This window comes from Littorina saxatilis, linkage group LG2, assembly GCF_037325665.1.
Source record: "Littorina saxatilis isolate snail1 linkage group LG2, US_GU_Lsax_2.0, whole genome shotgun sequence".
Lineage (NCBI taxonomy): Eukaryota > Metazoa > Mollusca > Gastropoda > Littorinimorpha > Littorinidae > Littorina > Littorina saxatilis.
This window is the reverse complement of record NC_090246.1, coordinates 27,843,768-27,865,930: the sequence shown is the minus strand read 5'-3', so window position 1 is coordinate 27,865,930 and position 22,163 is coordinate 27,843,768. Positions and strand designations below refer to the sequence as shown.

The 22,163-nt window shown below is 41.9% G+C and overlaps 1 protein-coding gene across 1 annotated transcript in view; it reads right to left on the bottom strand.

Annotated features, from left to right (window-relative positions):
• Positions 1–7,636: 7,636 nt before the first annotated feature.
• Positions 7,637–22,163, bottom strand: part of LOC138958654 (H(+)/Cl(-) exchange transporter 7-like) — a 36,184-nt gene continuing 21,657 nt past the window's right edge. Inside the window, exons 16-23 of the mRNA XM_070329879.1 lie at positions 20,137–20,279; positions 17,955–18,043; positions 17,340–17,469; positions 16,296–16,379; positions 13,990–14,082; positions 13,418–13,501; positions 11,946–12,026; positions 7,637–11,527 (exon numbers count right to left, since the gene is read on the bottom strand). Of these exons, the coding sequence (XP_070185980.1) occupies positions 11,417–11,527; positions 11,946–12,026; positions 13,418–13,501; positions 13,990–14,082; positions 16,296–16,379; positions 17,340–17,469; positions 17,955–18,043; positions 20,137–20,279 (815 nt within the window). The 3' untranslated portion in view covers positions 7,637–11,416. The remainder of the gene's footprint in view (positions 11,528–11,945; positions 12,027–13,417; positions 13,502–13,989; positions 14,083–16,295; positions 16,380–17,339; positions 17,470–17,954; positions 18,044–20,136; positions 20,280–22,163) is intronic.

Genomic DNA, 22,163 nt, shown 5'->3' with positions numbered 1-22,163 from the left:
GGGGGTGACATATAACGTGCGCCACACACAAGACAGAAGTCGCAGCACAGGCTTCATGTCTCACCCAGTCACATTATTCTGACACCGGATCAACCAGTCCTAGCACTAACCCCATAATGCCAGACGCCAGGCGGAGTAGCCACTAGAATGCCAATTTTAAAGTCTTAGGTATGACCCGGCCGGGGTTCGAACCCACGACCTCCCGATCATGGGGCGGACGCCTTACCACTAGGCCAACCGTGCCGGTTCACAACAAATCATGGTCTCTGACAAAATGGTATACACGGAAAGGACGATGTTTTCAAAATCCCACAAGTCAGTTCGGACGGACGTATCATCAGACGCGATTACATCTTGATTAGTTTCAAACCAATAAACACTCAGATATCGATGCAGTGCAGCTGTTTGTGGCTGTAAACGTCTATTTGTGCATGTTTAGAGCCAACCTCAGGTCAGAGGTTCTCTTGGCCTGCTGAAAAGTTTCCGTCCGAAACTGGTTAACAAATACTGTCCCCTCTTCGCAGCTGCATTCCCGTTGGACATTAGACTGCTGCACAGACATGGCATGACAAGAAAGCAGTGATCTCCACCCAACCGACAAACTCTTGAGGACATCGTAATTTATATAATGACCGTCTCCTTCTTTCCTTGAAGGAACAGTTTTAATGAACATAACTAGCCCTACATTTAGATCAGTTCGGTGTGTGTGTTTGTCTGTCTGTCTCTGGGGAGCAGAGGTCGAAAAGAACAGAATAGCACAAGACCAGGGAAAAAGTAGAGAGGGGTTATGGGACACACCAGACGCTTCTGATATGATCTGCTATCTCAAAGACAAGAGGGGTGTGGGGTGGGGGGGTTACTATGCACCAGGAACTTGGCACGGAGCACATTGTGTCTTAATTAAGGCGCTTGAGTAGTCTGGATATTGGCCATTGCATATTACGTGCGTGCGTGTGTGTGTGTGTGTGTGTGTTTGTGTATGCGTGTGTGGGTGTGCGTTCGTGCGTGTGTGTGTGTGTATACGTGTGTGTGTACGTGTGTGTGTGTGTGTACGTGTGTGTGGCTGGGCAGTAATGAAAACCGGACACGATATTCGGCAGTCCACACAGCAGACAGCAACAATCTGCAGAAATCTGTGGCACAGATCCACCATGTCTCATTGCAAGAAGACTGGACCTGTGAAAGATGTAGGGGGTGGAGAATTAGCCGGAAATGGCGGCGACTTAAAAGACAAAACCGCAGGGCACGACCAAAAAAACTCCCTCTTAAGATTCCTTGCAATGCAGCTCGACCTCAAAACAGGGACGTGGGAGAGAGGCGAGAGGTTTATATAACAAGGGACAAAGGATGCTGACATGTGCCACTCACAACTAAACAGCAAATCGCGGCATAACTCTGCAGTTACCACAGAATTATTCCACGACGTCATGATTGTTGCAATGCAACCGGGCATGGAAAAAGAGAGAGAGGGAAGAGAACGAGAGACAGAAGCCGACAACAGTGAAGACAATACTTATGCTACATACTGAGAATGTTTCTACCATGTCGCCTTGCGTTGCAACTGGACATGTGAAAATTGAGGAGATGGAGGAGGAGAAGGAGGAGGAGAAGGAGAAGGACTTGAGGAGGAGAAGAAGGAGGAGGAGAAGGAGGAGGAGGAGAAGGAGGAGGAGATGGAGGAGGAGAACGGAGGAGACTCAACAAGAGACAAGAAAGGCTCGATATGAGAAGGAGAGAAGAAGATACGTGGGCTGACATGACAATGCCACAGGACACGATCTTTGACCCACCACACGAAAGACAAACAGTGACCACCGTGCATTTATCATCTGTTTGCACAGTCACAAAGTTATCCCACGATGTTATCTTCCGGCAATGTAACTGCACGTGGAGAAAAAAAAGAAAGAGGAGAGAGAGGTAGGGTGACAAAACGATGCTACCGGACACTGGGAGGTTGTCCACACGGCAGACAAACAGTAGACACCGCGTGGCAATCACCTGGTGGCACAGGGACAGAACCCCCCCCCCCCACCAAAAAAAAAAAAAAAAAAAAAAAAAAAACCACTTGGTCGGACACTCGATCGGAGGTCAGAAAACTGGGAAGCTGAAGAAACGACTGGGGATGAAGAGACTAACTCGGTCAAGAGGCAAGAACATGTTGCGTGCCTGCCTCTCTGCGTGCTCTGTGTATACTTTTTCTCGTCTTGTCTTTTTCTGAATATGTTACTCGGTCTGCTTCCCCTGCATACATGTGTATAGCTTGTCTTGCCTCGTCTCTCTCTCTCTAATTAGTGTCTGTCTCCTCTGAGTATATCTTGTCCTCTCTCTCTCTCTCTCTCTCTCTCTCTCTCTCTCTTGTATTTATTCGCTCTGCCTTCTCTGTCTATACTGCCGTGTATCTCTCTGTTTATAAACTCTGCCTCCCTTGTATACTCTCTCTCTCTCTCTCTCTGAATATCTATATAATTATTCTGTCTGTCTCCCTTGTGTATATTATATCTTGTCTTGTCTTTCTGGATATTTTATTCGGTCTGCCTCCCAAGTGTGCATCTTGTCTCGTCTCTCTCTGAACATCCCCTTATTCCTGTCTGCCCCTTCTGTATCATTTCTCATCCCTATCTCTGTCTCTGTGATCATTATTTTATTCTGTCTGCCTCCTCTTGGGTTGTGCATCTTGTCAGTCTTGCCTTTCTTTGAAAAATGCACTTATTCTGTCTGCCCCCTTTCTGTATATATATATCTGTTTTTTCTCTCTCTCCGAATATTTATTTCGCAATCATGAGTCACATACGGTGCAATCGGCTGTTCCATCTTTTGCTTTTGTGATTCGCGGCTCCTTGGCAGCACATGTATTTTCGCTATTGTCTGCCCTTCCTTTCTTTTTCCTCCATTTTCTTCTCTTTTCCTTGCTCTCCTTCACCGCTGTGCCGAGTGCACTGAATTTGTGTCTCGTTTTCTGCATCAAAGTACGACCCAAACAAATCTCACTCTTTCCTTTTTCGGGAAACTGAAAATACCGGTTGCTAGGATACTGCCATGAGCAAGCATATGAGATGGTCGTCCCATTATCACATTTCGCTGATAGTGAACGAAAAGGTCACTAGAACTTGAAATGCTTGACCATAGGCCACTGCAGTTTATCTCTCTAACTGAATTCGCTGCTACAGACTATCGAGTCTCACGCTCAGCTGTCCCCCAGAGAAATGAAACTTCAAATATCATCGGCTGTGTATATATCAGACTGATCAGTGTGCCATTAGTGTACATGGAGATGTGTGTGCACCCGTGATGCTTTGGGCTTTTATCGGGCATCATGATTTGTGAACTCTGGTATTTTTGACATCGAAGAGAAGCTCCCCGAAGGTAAGAAAGTACAGCAGAAGAAAAGCGCTATGTCAGTGTTCCTATCGCCTCTCCATACATAGCCATTAAGTAAGAGAGGCAGTCGGCAAAACGCAGAAACTCCTTTCAACTCGCCGAAAACTTCGCCGTCATTTTGGCAGAGCTGCCTATAACTTTTTTTCAAAAGGGGAAGAAGTAGCCTATAGACGCCACTGCAAGGACTGTCTTAAACAAACAAATTGTAGAATTTGAAATTGCCATTTCGGCAAATTTCCCAAAAGAAAATAAATCCTTGCAACATCCATGCATAGCTGCAAAGCATTCGGAACTCGGACTTACGGAATTCACGGTCAAACGCAGCACCAAGTGCCTGTGAACAAGCTCAGCCGTGCAAGGCAAGAAAATCACTCAACTTCAGGAACTAATACTGTCACGTGAAAATTAGACAAGGCCAATGGCATATGCATAGTGTCTGTTGTTTACTATTTATCCAAAATCTATTCGAGGTGCCAGCGTCTGTGACACTTTCACTCTCAGCCAGCGACCGCCCCCCCCCCCCCCCAAAAAAAAAAAAAATGAACCGACTTGATTGAAGCACTGGCCGCAACAGTTTTGATATCAGACGAACTCGGACCGTACTGGGGCCCCAAAGTATAGGGCCGATACGTTCTCGATCTCTGGACAGAAATGGGCCCTTATGAATGTTTGAGATTGCGGCCAAGACGTCAGCCGGAATGGTGCATGCTGCACACTGATGATGATGATGATGATGATGATGACAGCGATGGTTTATGATATAATCACGATCGAGGCAGCAGTGCTGCTGGAATCAATAATCGAGTAAATGCCACGCCCCCCCCCCCCCCCCTCTCCTAATGTCCGTTATTTGAAACACTGACTGGGTGAAAAATGGGACTCGTAACTCCCCTGAGTCAGAGCAGAACCGTTCTGCCAATGTGGATGTGACTAATGTATCACTGTCGTTACACAGTCATACATGTGCTGATCGGTTCCAGAAAGACAGAAAAAAACAGGAAAAGTAGGCATTCTACAGTTGATGTCCATGTAATTCAGCGTAATAAGCAGGCACACGTAGGCCTAGCATGATTCATCGTACAGACGCACAATCGATCGTTTGACCGTTTTTCCCCTAGTTCCCCCTTTTCTGGAATGATTGCTGGAACCCGACAGCCTGCAGAGCTTTGCCTCTCTCCACACGTGCAAGGAATCAATAACATGATCATACATTTTGCAAATCCAAATGCCGTCTGCTTCTGTTCTGCTGTGTTTTAATGAGAAATCGTCTGTTTGGGAATGCTGACCGGTCTGCAGATTTTGATACGGAATTCTCGTCTACGAGTGGGGTACACACACAGCATTGGAAGGACTGGAAAGAGTATAGTTGTTTACGGCTGCTGAGGCTGCGGCAGAGTCTGACTATGCAAGAGCGAAAAAGAAAGCATCGAATGCAAACACTCACCATTTTCGTAATAATCCTTATCCACCTCGTCTTCTGGTGTCTCGTATGTTTCACACATGGTGTCCATCATGCCTGCGTCGGTCTCGTTTGCTACAATTCACACAGAAATCCCCTCGCCATTTCGTATGTACACAGGCCACCGAATGCACGATACTTGGCTGGGAAGCGTGTTAGCGCGTTCAGTGGTGCGACCGCGAGTCTTTCCCACGTGTTTTAGTTGCGTTCATAACAGCGGGCGATCCACACGGGCGTGTGCCCTACTGAATGCCATGTGAATGCGACCAACGTGGCAAGCTGTTTCGCATAGTTTACATTGGGCTGTCCACGTGACTGTCATGTGACTGCCTAGTTTTGTCGTCTGCAACAACAACGACTGTTTTTTCCTCTCCATTTTCTAACCGCGTTTAGAATAGTTTTTGCTCTCTCTCTTTCTCTCTACAGCTCTAGAGCTCCCAGTATTTCTCATCTGTAGATGCAAGTTTTGCAATGAAAGTAGAGAGTATATGTTGCATCTGGAATTTTGCAACCAACATGAAAAGAAGTGTAGTACAGACATTTTATTTCAAATCTCAAGAAAACATCAACATTGAACAACTGATACAACACAGTAAAAAACTGAGTCATCTTATGGAATGTATCAAGTGAAATGCATACCATCAGTAGAGACAGGTCAAGTCAAGCCAAGGGGCCTGCAGCAGAGGATGTTTTTATTTATTTTAAAAAAATGGAAGCAACTTTTATGTAGTGTGTGTTGAAGAAGAAAAGTTGTTCAAGATGATTATTACATGTACTATCTTGTGTTAAAAGGGTTAAGTGCTATTCCTAATCGTTTTTGCTCTACCCTCGTACATTTCTGAGTGATACATGTACAACCATAAATAGGTCAATTTCAACCTCAGTAACTCACCACACTGACCTCTCTAACCAGGTGCAGGGTTTTTTTCACACCTGTCAAGTTCAGTTTCACTGCATTCCTCGGTCAGGTTCTGTCCTATGAGCGTGACAGTTTTAAGGAGAAAGAGAGTTCAAACGAATATATTAAAGGCACAGTCAGCCTCCCGTAAACAATCACAGACACTGTCAGGCTTTTACACACAGTACAAACACCCTTTTATTTAAACACTCACCGCTTTAGAACATCCTAGGTGTCCTCCATAAAGAGCGAGCAGTTTTCAAAGAATTTATTTTTGCGCGGGGCTCTTTTCGGGTATAAATGTGAGGGGTATTCCTCTTGATTTGTGATAATCTATGTGTACAGGGCTTAAAACGTGAAAGCTTGAAACAAGTCTTTTCCGCAACAGAAGATAGTACTAACCGTCTTAAACAACTTTTCTTCTTGAGCACTATATATATACAAGTTGCCTGAGTTCTTTTTAAATAATGAAAACCGTCTTCCACCTACCCCTCGGCCAGACTAAATATGTACACGAGTTACACCTACAGTCAGCTGTAACTGAATTTTTAAAAAAAATAGAAACAATGAATTATACATCAGACATACACAAGAACACAAAAATTGTGACGAGGGAGAGTGCCATTCACATGCATTTACTCGCCAGAAGAGTGGAATCCATCCACCCCTTCATTTTCAGATGATACCCTGTTGTAAGACAACAACCACCCCCACCCCCCACCCCCCACCTCTCTTTCAAGAACCCTAGTTTTAGAAATGTTCTGAGAATAACATCTGTAAAATTACCTTCATTTTAATAAGCCTTCTTTCCCTTTAAGACCCAAAGTTAAAAAAACAAAGGATTACTGTACTCTTTAAGACCCAATTTTCAAAGATTTTTGAGGTCTTAAAAGTGTGTGTGTTGGGGGGGGGGGTTCGGGGGGGGGGGGGGGGGGGTCTACTTCCACCCTTTGTGCATTAAGCAACATCAAAATATTAATTTATATACAAAAAGGTGAATGTGAAATGTACAGTACAGTACAAATGCACCTGAAACAGAAAAAATACAATGTACATGCATATACCTAAAATATTTTTTTGAAAATACTTATAGACATTAAGCTCAAACACATTGAAAGCACTCGGTAAGATGTACAGACAAATGTTATTCACATACATTTATATTATATACATCCCTCTTGCTTAAAAAGGACAACCCAGTCTAAGCAGGGAAAATACACAAAATCGATAGTGAATGAAGAAAGGGTGAGCAAGGAAAAAAAGAGGAGCAAGAAAGGAAAATATGAAATAATGATGTATGCACCATTTTCCTGTCTCAAAATGAGCACTTAAGTATGAAAACTGAACTGCAGATTGAAACAGACAAACCTTGGTGTTAAGTATACAGATCTGAATGACTGTATAAGTAGTAATTCTTGACAAAAACTGTAGTTATTCTTAAATGACAGATCTAGCTTTAATATCACTTTGCTATGACTAGCAGGAAATGTGTTGAACAGCACCAACATTTGTTCCACAAATTACAATAAGTAATGTCTGCGCACACACACACAAACTCCTTAAAAGTGTTCACAACACCTCTCTCTCTCTCTCTCTCTCTGTATTATAGTATTATACAGCAGTAGGGACTAGCTGTAAGAAAGGACCATATGGACCTAATGCTATCATCCCTTGCTTGGTAATAAAGTTTTCAAGCTCTCTCTCTCTGTATTATAGTATTATAGTAGGGACTAGCTGTAAGAAAGGACCATATGGACCTAATGCTATCATCCCTCGGTAATAAAGTTTTCAAGTTCAAGTTCAAGTTCTCTCTCTCTCTCTCTCTCTCTCTCTCTCTCTCTCTCTCTCTCTCTCTCTCTCTTCTCTCTCTCTCTCTCTCTCTCTCTCTCTCTCTCTCTCTCTCTCTCTCTCTCTCTCTCTCTCTCTCTCTCTCTCTCTCTCTCTCTCTCTCTCTCTCTCTCTCTCTCTCTCTCTCTCTCTCTCTCTCTCTCTCAAGATAAAATGGACACCAAAAACTGAATTTGTTTAGAGGAACATTGGCAGAGGTAACTGACTCATACATAAGGCTAAAAACCAATATTTACAAGAACAGAAAAAAAGCATAAATTGTTTCAAAAGGCACTGTGTATTGACAATAATAAATATAATGGAACGGATTACAAGGACAATTCTGTGAATTGTTCTTTTCAGCCATTTTAAATGTATTGCTGTTGTATTTCTTCACTTGACAAGGAAATACTGACACTGAAATAGGGTTGTTTGATTTAAACACAAAACATGAATCTGTCAGATTCAACACTTGAAGAAAGGAAAAGAGTAATTGTGCTATATAACCAGTGGATATGAAGAAATTTTTAAGCCTCTGTTATTCCACATCTCACTGATATGAATTTCAATTTGTACAATGCGCTCATCTGCTTGTTCTGATTCACTTCTAAATGTCAGTCTTGTTGAAAATGTGGCTTTGGATTGGGATAGAGCCACTTGTCAATTGGTTCTTGTTCACAAAAGCACTAATCAAAAATTTGCTCCAGGGGCTTGCAACGTAGTACAATGTATTACCTTACTGGGAGAATGCAAGTTTCCAGTACAAAGGACTTAACATTTCTTACATACTGCTTGACTAAAATCTTTACAAAAATTGACTATATTCTAGACAAGAAACACTTAACAAGGGTAAAAAGAGAAACAGAATCCGTTAGTCGCCTCTTACGACATGCTGGGGAGCATCGGGTAAATTCTTCCCCCTAACCCGCGGGGGGTGGCTTTGGAGTGAAGCTGTTGCCATTCAACAAAACGGAATCTGAACACATGCATATATCTTATACATGTATCATAGTCAATTTTTCACTGAATGCATCATTTATATACGTACATGGATGTAAGAATGAATGAACAGAAAAGAGGTCAAAACAGTTTTGGCAATATGGCAATGTATAACACCTGGGTGTTCAGACTCTCTATAGATATGTTTGACCCAGGTGTTTGCAGACTGCCTGTAAGCATCCATCTCATGTAAGCGATTATTTGCACCATCACAGTCCTGTTTAGGCTTTTACATGTGATAAGAACATTCTTTCGCAAAGACACATACCAAAATTCTACCTACACCCTGGCTGGTTTTCATGCAGAGTTGGAATATTCTTATGAAAACTTATCTTCATAGAACTGTGGTCACTTCATAATTGATCAAAAAAGGAGACAGAATGGAACATACCTAATCTCCTTGAAGGAGCGTATTTATCAGAGAAAGAGAGAGCGGGCATTTGCAGTTGTTTTGTTCCTCGTTTAAGGAACTGAGCTTATTTTACATATTCAATTGGTTGGTTAGACCACAGTCTATGAGCAAATGAACTAAAACAAATAAATAACACTTCCTCGTTGAGTAAAAATCTATTTAACAACTGCACCTACCAAGAAAAAATTCATAATTAGCCTTACATTTTACAACACACCAGATCAGATTCATGAAATACATTTGTTCCATCCATGCAACACTGAACAATGTTTTATTTTGATCGCTTATTTGGGGCGGGGATGTAGCTCAGTCGGTAGCGCGCTGGATTTGTATCCAGTTGGCCGCTGTCAGCGTGAGTTCGTCCCCACATTCGGCGAGAGATTTATTTCTCAGAGTCAACTTTGTGTGCAGACTCTCCTCGGTGTCCAAACACCCCCGTGTGTACACGCAAGCACAAGACCAAGTGCGCACGAAAAAGATCCTGTAATCCATGTCAGAGTTCGGTGGGTTATAGAAACACGAAAATACCCAGCATGCTTCCTCCGAAAGCGGCGTATGGCTGCCAAAATGGTGGGGTAAAAACGGTCATACACGTAAAATTCCACTCGTGCAAACCATGAGTGCACGTGGGAGTTTCAGCCCACGAACGCAGAAGAAGAAGAAGAAGAAGATTGCTTATTTCATCAAAATTATGAAATCCTGACAACTCCACATAGTATTATTCAAATATCAGCTCAGGACATTTTTGCACAGAGGAAACCCGTACCTTTTCTAAAGCATGCCCAAAAAGCATGCAAACTGTGAGATGAAAAACAGTAGCACTGTTTAATATCAACATGTACCTACTCTTTCTGATGTACTTACATTTCTTCTTTTGTGTATGCGAACACATGTGTTTGATTTGTGTTTCAATTCTCCCTCTTTGTTGGCTAATGAAAAGAATGGCCTCACTGTTTCAACATTTTCTGCAATGTCCTGAATTTCAGGTCTTTTATTCTGAATCATCTACACATCAGCTTCAAGGTCATCAGCAGCTTGTCATGTCAACTACTGACTGTGATCTTTCAGTCTTGAGAAAATATATCAAAGAAAAAAATGCCATGGCCAAGTATGACATGGTCCCATTGATGAAAATAAATGTCAAAATCATTTCTTTATTTTAAATTTAAACAGTGCCCACCAAATGCTGAACGTAGCAAAAACGTCATCAAAAACATTGTAGTTTGGAACATACAAACACCTATCACAACAGTTTGTGAGGTAGCACTTTAATCTTGATCACAGTAACAAAATCTCCCTGGAACAAGATCTGTCAAAACCTGAACTGAATCAAGATACAGTCGAACTCGCTTAAGACGAATCACTGGGGATCGGAAAAAAAGTTCGTCTTAACCAAAATTCGTATTAAGAAAATTGATCGATTTTTTTATTTTTTTATTTTTTTTTTTTAAGTCTTGTACATTTTATGGTGTTTCAATTTGTTTCTTTCGCAACTTTCATGCTGCTTCACGTTTAGACAATAAAGTGACATATTCAGGTACATGTTCATGTGTGTCTCATGTTGAGTGATGATTGTTGAGTTTGAGTGAGAGTGAGCACACAGATGTTTCATCCAGTTGTTACGTTTTTGGTCACACACACGCGCACACACTGACACTGTCCACATTCGCGGTGTTCCTATCATTTGTCCGGAATCACTTACCTTGGCGACGGGTAGCAAACCTTGGCCAATTTATTTTTTTGTTTTTTTGTTGCAACATGATGTTCAAATCCAAATCGAAAGCACTGACTGACTGATAAACTATCGCGAACCGGCGAACGCAAACGTTGAGAGTGTGGTTTCCCTTGTCCAAGGGAAACCACTCTGGCATCTATATTTTTGGCAATGGCTTCCGTTCGATGTTTCGTTTTTGGTATTCGCGAAGGAAATAAACGTCAGTCAGTCATTCATGTTCAGTGTCTGAGCTATCAATCACTTTGATTCTAAATTTGAAATTGTTTTGTGAGTACAGTGTAATCAGTTTAACTTTATTCAGTGATCGGTTGAGCAATGGTTCAAGCAGTCGACGCAAGGGAAGACTTTGACACACGTGTATTCAAACTTCTCAAATTCCCATGATATGTCGATCTCGGGACGAGTTTAAAGATTTCGTCATAAGCGTGAGTAAATTACAGACATTATGCATGCTTGGGAATCCAAAAAGTGCTCGTTATAAGCGTAAATTCGTTATAAAGAATTCGTTTTAAGCATTTTTTTTTAGCATGAAGAAAGAGGTATTCAGTTGGGAACTTAAAACTAATTCGTTAAAAGTCAAAATTCGTAACTAGCGTGTTCGTTTTAAGTGGGTTCGACTGTAATAAGAATCTTATTCTTCCAAATTTTGAGTGGGCAAAATTGAACACATCGTGGTAGACGTCAGAGATTATCTGCAAACAGACGTGATTAGCTTTTGACCATGCCGTGAGACATCAGGAGCTCCTTCATTTTCAGCTTTCCGTCCTTGGATTTCACTCGGTAGCGAGCCAAGTCTTTCCTGGTCACCATTCCAAGCACCTTCAGGGATGAAAGAGACAATTTGTTATTAAGATTTCAGGTTTTTTCTCCAAAGTAATTTACCAATTTTCTCAAGGCAGATGTTGTGAACAATGTTTTTTTGTTTGTTTTCACAGTTTTACTCTGCTACTGGCTAGGAATCATGCTTTAAACCAGTGAGCAAGAAGTTTTCACCATTTGATATTTGTTTCTTAAGAAGGTTATCATGAATTACAACACCTGCGAAGGCTTCCTTTTGAATATGACAGTAGATGAGCAAATTTCATAAGTCAAAGAGTTTGCAATCTCTGAGAGCACACACACAACAACCCCCCCCCCCCCCCCCCCCTTCTTGTTTGCTCTTATTTGATTGGAAAAAGGTGTCCCTTTTGACTAAAGCAAGGAATGAGTGTAATATTTTCCTGTAACTGTTTCTCACCTCCGAGTCACCATTGATGACAACCAGGTGCCGCAGTCCCAGTCCTCGGAACAATCTGAATATCCTTGGAAATGATGCTGACTGCAACACAAAAACACATAGTACATAAGGATTGCTGAAGACAAAAATCAAAATTAAGAAGTGAATCGTTTGTAAAAAGAAGCTTTGACGGGGCATGACACATGAAAACATTGTGAATTCTGGTGCAATTTTTGTTTGAAAGTGGGTGTGGGTCTTACCTTTCGTTAGTTTCTCTGCCTGTCTGTCTGTTAGCTTGTTTGTTTGTTTTTACCATTTTATTTACTAATGTATACATGCACCAATGCTTGCATGAGTACACACTTGAATGACAACATCCAGCTGTGAGGTACGTATTTTGCTAACATCAATTCTCTCACAAAGCAAACAACCATTGCATATTGCCCTTTTTGAATTTCTGCAAGATAATTGACTTCCCTGAGGACCATTGTCTCAGTTTTTGTCAAATAGTTATACCTTCTATGTTATGCTCTTTCATTGATTTTTTTAAACATAATTCTTTCAGCAGTCATGGGGTTAAAAGAAATTGTCATCATTTTTCATGAGTTTTCATTCATACCCAGCCGGGAAATAAATCTCATGTTCCCCATGCAATAAATCGAGGTGGTGAATGGGTTTGAGTTTTCAGGTGAAACATGGATTGTCAAAGTAAAAGCCAATCAGGCTGATTGTTTGATGTGTGGAACCATCGCAGCTTTGGATTTGTGTTTCCGAGGACGACGATTGTAAGCATTCACTCTCAAAGACCCAATCAATGTTGATAATTACCGCGGCGATTACCAGTGGTCAATTTGCAACTTATCTCTGTAATCGCAAAATCCATAACAAAAGGTCATAAAACACTTAAAAGAAAAGAAATATGCTCAACACTTACTGAACTCACACATATGATCGCAGCTCTGTACATTTTCAGACTGGAAGAAAAGCGTCAACAAGCTACGTTTGACGTCACAGACAAGTTTGACGTGTTATCTCGAACTACTGTGACGCTGCTTTGCGGCCCGGAATTGGATTCTAAAAATTCGTCTCCCTGTGGGTTATTGTGCATTTTGTTGCACTACCAAAATGATGACAAAAACGATGTTTGGTGGCTTGTTGTCAGACCAGCATTTTTTTAATGTTGGTCCTCGGGGAGCATATCGCTTTTTGTCACATATTTATCAACCGCGGCCTTCGTCGATACATATTAAACAAAAGACGTTATGGTCCACTCGGACCAACAAAAAAGCTGGTCTGTCAACAAGCCACCAAACATCTTATAATATCCCCCATACGTAACTGAGTTCAACAAAGCCGATGTGACTTTTCATTAGTCTGCACTTGGGTACAGATGCCTGTATCCAGTATAGCTACTGATATACAAGTCAATCATAAAAAGGCTGTCTGGAAAAGGTGCTAGAGCCAACAAAACACCTGAACAAAATCACACATACCTCAGACACTGTGTAGGGAGCTTTGTTCATGAATGGTTCTAAGTTGACCGTGTATTCTCCTTCTATCGGAGAAATGGCTATATGCTGAAAAGGAAAATTGTTCACAACATTTAAACAGGAAAGAAATTTAAATTTACTCTGTCCACACAAAAAAGCAAAGACGTCTGCTGCAAGCTTAGTTTTCCAGAAATGTCTTGATAATAGTTGATATTAGTTTCTCATAAGAAAGGCTGTTTGTTAAATTCAGAATACAGGCCCGACAGGCATGCAACATATATAAGCACAAAACACTGAAAATTAGGATAGTACATAATACTGATAACTAATGCTACGAATTAAACATTTTCATCGTCACAGTAGCACACACATCTGCTCTATAAGTATTCAAGTTTTAAGTATTGATGAAGAGGCAGAATACTGTCCGTTAGCCTCTCTGTGGACAATCAATCAAATGTAACTGGAAGAGGCACTTGCAATGTTACTTCACATCAGAATTTTTTTTAAATCAAAAATAATCATAAATCAATGTAATTTAAACAGAAAAGAAAAACAATATTAAAAATGTGCTGTACATGAATGGGAGGGTAACGAGGGTAGTTGTCACGGAAATCAGCCAATGTTAGCGTCTGCTCCAGCCGTTCATAGTCTGGGTTTTGCAACCACACCTGAAAAATATCAGATAAAATCTACATTTGGTTCTGCTAGGGCAATGGATAACTTGAATATGAAATCTCTACAACAGACCAAAACCCAAATGGCACTTTCTCCATAGGTTTATACATGTATCTGCAAAAATAAATTCAAATATATCTTTAGAAAATATTACAAGTGGCACAACATGATAAAAAGCCCTGCAACATTTTTGATATTAATAAAATATTTGATAAAAAAAAGGTTACATTACTTCCTATGCACTAACACTCATCATCTAGCTTTCTTTTGTTTCAAGGTTACAGAATGGATCAGGAAATTGAAAATTGTAACTTCTTGCGGCAGAAACACACACACACACTGACACAGACACAACACACATATAGTTACACACTGTGAAGGAAATCAAACGGCTAACAACTGAGTCAGGCCGAGTTAGCATTTGTATCCTCCACGATTCACGAACGCCAACAAGATACACGTGGAAAAGTGGAAATGTGTGTTGCACGGAGTGAACAGAGCTCATAAACCAGCGAACAGTTAACTTCGTGAATCGTAGCTAGCTAGTTTAGTAGCACACTTGACGACTGTCTATCAAGGAGAAAGGTCTCGATGTTAATCGCGCGGGAGGAGAAAATGCCCGGAGAATGCAGGAAAAGGTTCCAGCCCTTACTTGTGTTTTCTGAGACGCGATCGTCAAAGCACTTTAACAGGTAACTTTAATAGGCATTCGAATATCGATATTTAATTAAGATATAATTAGTATTTAGCAACTAGATCAGATGGTTGCCGCAGTCTGGTCAGAATCCTAACTGTGAACTGTGACTGTATTTTTTACGCTTACACACTCGCCGTGTGTCGGTATTTGTACTGTGGATATCGTGTGCCAGTGATTCTCACGGACTGTGTGTGTGTTTTTTCTGTCTACCTCACGGGTCTACAACCTGGGGTCCAGAGTCCCGTTGGGGGGTCTGGGGGGCAAAGCCCCCCTGAAGCTGAAGAATTTTAGCTATTTTATAAACAATTTGTGGCTTATCCTTGATTCTAAACATGATCAACTGGTGTCAGCAGCCACTCATTATTTCTTTTAACGTTAGTATTAAATAATGGCAATTTATCTTCACTGATATCTGCTCCCAACGTCATATAGTATGGTTAGAAGGAAGACATGTCTCATACTGTGACAGTTAAACAATTAACTCTTCCCCCGGCTTTACAGTGTAATTTACAGATAGAAAAAAAAAAAATTTCAGACAGATTTTTTTTTTGGGGGGGGGGGGGGGGGAGGGATCAGAAACCCCTGTAACACCCCCCCCCCCCCCCCCGCCCCCTAATCCACCCCTGGATTATATGTTGCATACTGCATCTGAAACAATCAGCTTTGCTGATTTAACTAAAACAGACACCAGTTCTCTGAAACTTTTTCAAACCTTCAACTTTAAGTTCTTGAAAGTAAAACTCTTTGAATCTTGTGCAAATCTTGACAAGCCTTGGGAAACATGACTGGTAAAACACTAATAAAAGACTGTGTAGGGTGAGCCATTATGCTTGAAAACCACGATTTGGAGGACGCTTTTCATTATCTGGCTCAGCAGCGCGGTGACTATCGTCTGCTATGTCGTCTGCTTCGATCGACTCAACAACACTAAGCTTACTACCAGTCACACTGACACTGTCCACATTCGCGGTGTTGCTGTCATTTTGTCCGGAATCACTTACCTTGGCGAAGGGTAGCAAACCTTGGCCAATTTAGGTTTTTTTCTTTTTTGGTTGCGACATGATGTTCAAATCCAAATCGAAAGCACTGACTGACTGATAAACTATCGCGAACTGGCGGACGCAAACGCTAAGAGTGTGGTTTCCCTTGTCCAAGGGAAACCACTCTGGCATCTATATTTTCGTCAATGGCTTCCGTTCAAAACATTGATGTTTCGTTTTTGGTATTCGCAAAGAAAATAAACGTCAGTCAGTTGACTTAGTACATCGGCAGCAGTTTTAGCAATCAAATCCCGACCAATAAAAACAACTGGACAAACGTTGGCCGATTCAGGCGAATACTCTTCGGACATTTGGCCGATAGGGACATGAAAGTTTCGGCCAAAGTAAAAAAAATCGGCGATTGGCCGAAGGGCCGACCCAAACGACACCCCTGAACAGACAGGCTCACACGTGCAAATTAAATTCACACACACACACACACACACACACACAGAAATCAACAACATACCTTTCGCTTCAACAATACTATAAGCTGGTGTCGCAGAATCAAGCCCCTGAACTTTCCAAATGTTTCATGGTCAGGGCCAGTGGGCTGTAACAGAACATTACTAAACACTCATGTTACTGTCAACTTGGAAGTGACAAAGCAATATATCAGTGATAACGGACTAATACCTATGCATGTGGGGCGGGGATATAGCTCAGTTGGTAGCGCGCTGGATTTGTATTCAGTTGGCCGCTGTCAGCGTGAGTTCGATCCCAGGTTCGGCGGAAATTTATTTCAGAGTCAAATTTGTGTGCAGACTCTCTTCGGTGTCCGAACTCCCCCCCGTGTACACTACATTGGGTGTGCATGTTAAAGATCCCACGATTGACAAAAGGGTCTTTCCTGGCAAAAATTGCTTAGGCACAGTTAATAATTGTCTACCTTTTCCCGTGTGACTTGGAATAATAGGCCGTGAAAGGTAAATATGCGCCGAAATGGCTGCAATTACTGGCCGTATAAAATTTCATCTCACACGGCATCACTGCAGAGCGCCTAGAACTGTACCCACGGAATATGCGCGATATAAGCCTCATTGATTGATTGATTGATTGATGTGTCAATCACATGGACACAGACAGATGGACAGAGCAAAAGACAGACGAATGAAGTGATAAATAGACACACACACATACACATACATGCACTCTTTTAACCTGACAATACTAAAGGAACGTCACTGCAAAAGATAACCAGTAAAGATCGTCAGAAAATAGACAGAAGAGAGAGAGTGAAAGAGGTCAGAGACGAGACAGAGAGTAGAAAAACATGACAGATCTGACAGAGAGGAAAGAGATCTGTGAAAATGGATTAAAGGGGCGAGAGAGAGAGAGAGAGAGAGAGAGAGAGAGAGAGAGAGAGAGAGAGAGAGAGAGAGAGACAGAGAGAGAGAGTGAGTGAGTGAGTGAGTGAGTGAGTGAGAGAGAGAGAGAGAGGACAGAAAAGTAATGCTACACCAGGGTAAAGGGAGGAGTGATATATTATATATATATGAATCACACCACACACCTGTGGATTGTCAGGATCATAGTCATCGACCACAGGGAAGCCATTATGGATTTCTTTCTTCAGTTTGTCCACAATGCGCCACACCACCTCCTTGGTCCTGAACACTGTCACTGGGTGACTCATCACTTTCCTGAAGACCAAGAAAAGAAAATCCAAATAACCATGCATTTGTACTAAAAAACAAACAAACAAAAAACCCAGCTGTAACAGCTGAATGCTGGAATCAGATAAGAGGTGCTGAGTGTAGCATTCTCCAAAGTTAAACTCTTCAAAAGGATAAAAACAAGAAATGAGAAGCTTATCCAAAACCTGTTCTACACAGACCAGTCATGGTGCTCCCACTGCAGGTTAAAAATAACATTTACTCCCAACCTGCTGCTGCTATTCCACTGAAAACCATTTAAAACGTTACTTATCTTAGCGAACGAAAGAACTAAAACGTGAACAAGATAATGTATCTGTTTTAAATACTCAGGCTGAACCTTTAACATAAGCAGCTCTTTCAAAAGCATAATTTGAAATAAATAATCAGCTAAAAAAATAAAAAAAATCTGTTTACACTGCAAAAAAGTAGTAATTGGTTGCATTAGCCTGAAATACAGTTACGGCACAAACCTGGCTGGAAGAGTGGCGGTAAGTACATGTGGTTCCCAGTCCACTAGCGGCACACTCGCCAAGTGGATGTGCATGTCGTAAATACCGTGCTGTTTACACCCAACACACAAGATAGTGATCATTAGCAATGCTGACACAGAAGGTTTTTAGTACTCGTAGAATTACATAGAGCTGTAGCATTAAACTTATCAGACAATCCACACTTCAGAAATCAGAAAACACTTAAAGATTACTTTAAGATTGTTAAATCACTCATAGCTTTGAAAACATCAAATGTAAACGACAATTTCAGCAAAGCTACAAATGAATCATTTAACATTTAGAAGTATCAACCCAGTTACTGTAAGGTTGTTGAAACACACACACACAAACACACACACACACGTGCATTGGCATATATATAATGACACACAGCCTTCAAACACTGATCTTTCATTCTAAGCCAAACAAAACACCACACATCACACAAAATGTTAGCACACACCAATACACTGACAATTATGAAACCATGCACGGATGGCCAAATCGTCCGCCCGATCGCCAGGGGCGAGTAAAAAATCTGCCGGACTAGTAAAAATTGCTTGGCAACTCACCTGGTTGGCCAGTAAAAATTCTGGTCAAATGCAACACTTCTGGTTGTATAATCTACAGCAGACTTCCACTAACTCGCGGTCCACTAAATCGCGAATTTGGCTATATTGCGGAGACCTCTTGGACCCCGAAAAAAACAGGACCGACCTTTTAAAAAAAAAAAAAAAATTAGTCACGTAAAGGCCAAAAAATAGTACAGATCATGAAAAAATTTTCTATCATAACCACGCTATCTCTCTCTGGGTCTGATGGCCTTTCATCATGCAGTAAATTGTCATTTCATCTTATCAGTTTCTCTCTCTTTCTCTCCCTCAGTTTCTCCAAATAGTGTTCTACGTGTGTGTGTGTTTTCAGGTTGTGTACATTACGTGTTGATCGAGACCTGCGAACAAAAGAAAAACAAACCTTTCACGTGCACGTGCCCCACTCAGTCAAGAACTTTCATGCCACGATCGGTATCGTCAAATTGGCCACGTGCCTATAGAGGTTAAGTGTCTGACCAGTCAGTATGGCCAGTCAGGCGTGCAGTTGAACACTCGAGTCCAGCTAATTGCGATCTCTGCTAGACGGTCCGGGTGGCCACAGGCGCCAATCAAGTGCTTAAACTGCGCTTCAGTCTTCTGCAATCTAGTCAGGCATGCAATTTAACACTCGAGTCCCGCTAATCGCGATCTCAGCAAGACGCCCCGGATTTTCTACAGGCGCCATGAAGTGCTTCAGCTTCTTGCGTTATACAACGGGCACGTAAGCGCAGAAAAGACTGTGTGTGATAAAGTGTCTGTGTGTCAGAGACAGTGTGTGTGTGATTGTGTGCGTGCGTGCGTGTTGATAAAGTAACAAGTGCGCGTTTCCAAACGAAATAAAATAATGTGGTAATTCACCATGGCTTGCGTTCTGTTCATTGCCGGTCAGTTAGTGTGTGTGTGTGCAGCAGTGAGTCGCTATACGCGTACAGTGTACGTCTGTGTCTGTCTGTGTCTGATTAACTAGTAAGTTTGTGACGACGTATGAGTCGGAGAAAAAAGAAAAGAAATCGTCATCTGCTGATAAAAGAAAACGTGTCATCGCAGTTAATCTTTTGAGAACTTAGTTGCCAACAGAAGCGTCACACTTGCGAGAAACGCATTAACACATACACATGAACATTGTAGCACAACCACATGCCAGGCATGCGTGCGCACGCGCACACACGCACGCACAAACACATGCACGCACACACACACATGCACACACGCCAACGTGACGCTCACAGGCTGTTTGTGAACAACAAGGGAAATAACCGCGTTTTTCTCTGATTCAGAACAGAACGCGGTTTCTTCCCTTTAATTGGACCCCAAACTGCATCACGAATCGAATATATCGCGATCAAAAATCTTTGGACCCCAAAGACCGCGAGTTAGTGGAAGTCTGCTGTAGTTTCAAAGCGTTATAAACACTGCAGATACAGCAACTGTGGTATGGCCCGGGCTAGCGAAATTTCTGGCCGGCTAGAGACTTTCTTGAAGTTACTCGCCCGACTGGTGAGTTTAGATTTTGAGATTTGGCCATTCCTGCCGTGATAGAATGTAATTGCATGGTTAACTTTGCTGACCTCACATCCCAGCCTGCTGCCCACAAAATCCCCCATCCACTTGGCGCAGATGAGTGTGATCATGATGCAGAAACCCAAGGATATGTTGCCTGTAGCTTCCATGATGATGACTGTCAGGCTGACCGTCATACGCACAATACCACCTATGTACACAAAGAGAATCAATCGAGTGAGAGAAACACACTAATAGTCAGGTCGTCATTTCCCGATTTTGACCTTAACCCCTCAAAAAATACCTCGGAGAATGTTTTGACTGTTTTGAACTCTGTGATGTCTGTAGATTACAGATCCGACGGATGACACTCTGTCATCCTTGGGCATTTTGATGTATTCAAGATGGCGGACAAGATGGATTCCAGACTGCAAAATAGTCGAAACTGCATGCTATAAACTAGCAGAACTGTATTTATTTATGTTTTCCGGGAGATAAAACGGGAGTTAATATGCATAACAACAGTTACATGATTAGCAGACACTATAACCCGAATGGCTGGTCTGTTGAGGGACCGTTAAAACTGGTTAACGGAGCAGGATGATATAGTTAGTTTTAGCAATATATTTTTTCAGTTACAGCTAATGGTTTAAGCTTATTAATGTTGTGGGCTTTGATTACTGTTGCACTTTGCTTGACCTTCATCGCATTTCAAGGTCATATGAATGTCAAATGTTCATTCAAATGATAAAGGATTATACTATTTTTGAAGATAAAATGACGAAATGTCTTCTTAAAACTTGCCATGAATAAAAACGTTCACCAACACTGAAGGTCACACGTTTTCAAGGTCAAACAATTTCAAGGTCATATATTTTAATGTCTGCAAAACCATCACTTAGCACGTGCATCACTACAAAGATCACTGTCAAGAAGACGAAGCTGAGATTGTATGGCAATGTAACAAGAACAGGCGGGCTCTCCAAGACCATCTTTCAGGGTATGGTGCGCGGAAAGAGAAGATAGAGAAGACAAATGAACAGAGGGACAGATATCATTACAGAGTGGATTGGGAAATGTTTTGCAACTTCCCAAAAATTGCTCACAGCCGCCAGAGGTGGAGACAGCTTATAAAGCGCTCGTCGTTGAAGTGACCTTACCATCCTGGTGGTTCCAGAATCAATGAGTGACTTGGTCGGTGAGCAAGCAGATAACAACTTAATCCTGGAAAAGTGGATGTAATACCCAGAATAACTTAAAGTTATCTTGTGCTCTTTTAAAAAAAAAGATCTAGTCAGGTGAGGAATGTATACATCAGACGAAAGGCCTTGTAAGGTGTCACAGCGCCAAGCGATTGACACCATATACACAGTGTTGTGTCAGTTAGTGACGCCCCGAGGAGGTGTATTAGGCGTCATGTCAAGAGGCTAAACCTGATGTACCATGTCTCATATACAAAAGACCTCTATCTCATAACGTAAAGGTCATGGCGACGAACCAGGGATACTGGTTAGTATGCACTTTACCTCGCAGATGACCACACAGGATGATGTGTAGTTTACCACTCCAGATGACCAGGCGGGATGACCACGCTGGTTTACCACACAAGATGACATGGTCATGCAGTGAGTTTCCAGTTTGAGGGCAGCCACCATCGATCCTTTTTTCAATTGCCGAAATGGTAGCGGATGACTATGCCTGATGACCAATAAATGACCACGCCCGATGATTACGCAGGATGTCATGTGGATTACCAGTACGGGTGACCGGTGAGAATTGCCAGTGCGGATGACCAGTGTGGATGACCTGTGCAGATGACCATGAAGGATGACCAGTGCAGATGACCAGTGCGGATTACCGGTGCGGATGTACAGTGCAGATGATCATGAAACATGACCAGTGCGGATGATTAGTGCGGATGACCAGTGCAGATTATCATGGACGATGACTAGTGCAGATGACCAGTACAGATGATCATGAAGGATGACCTGTGCGGATGACCAGTGCAGATGATCATGAAGGATGAATAGTGCGGATGACCAATGCGGATGATCACAAAAGGATGACCAGTGCGGATGACCGCAAATGATGACCA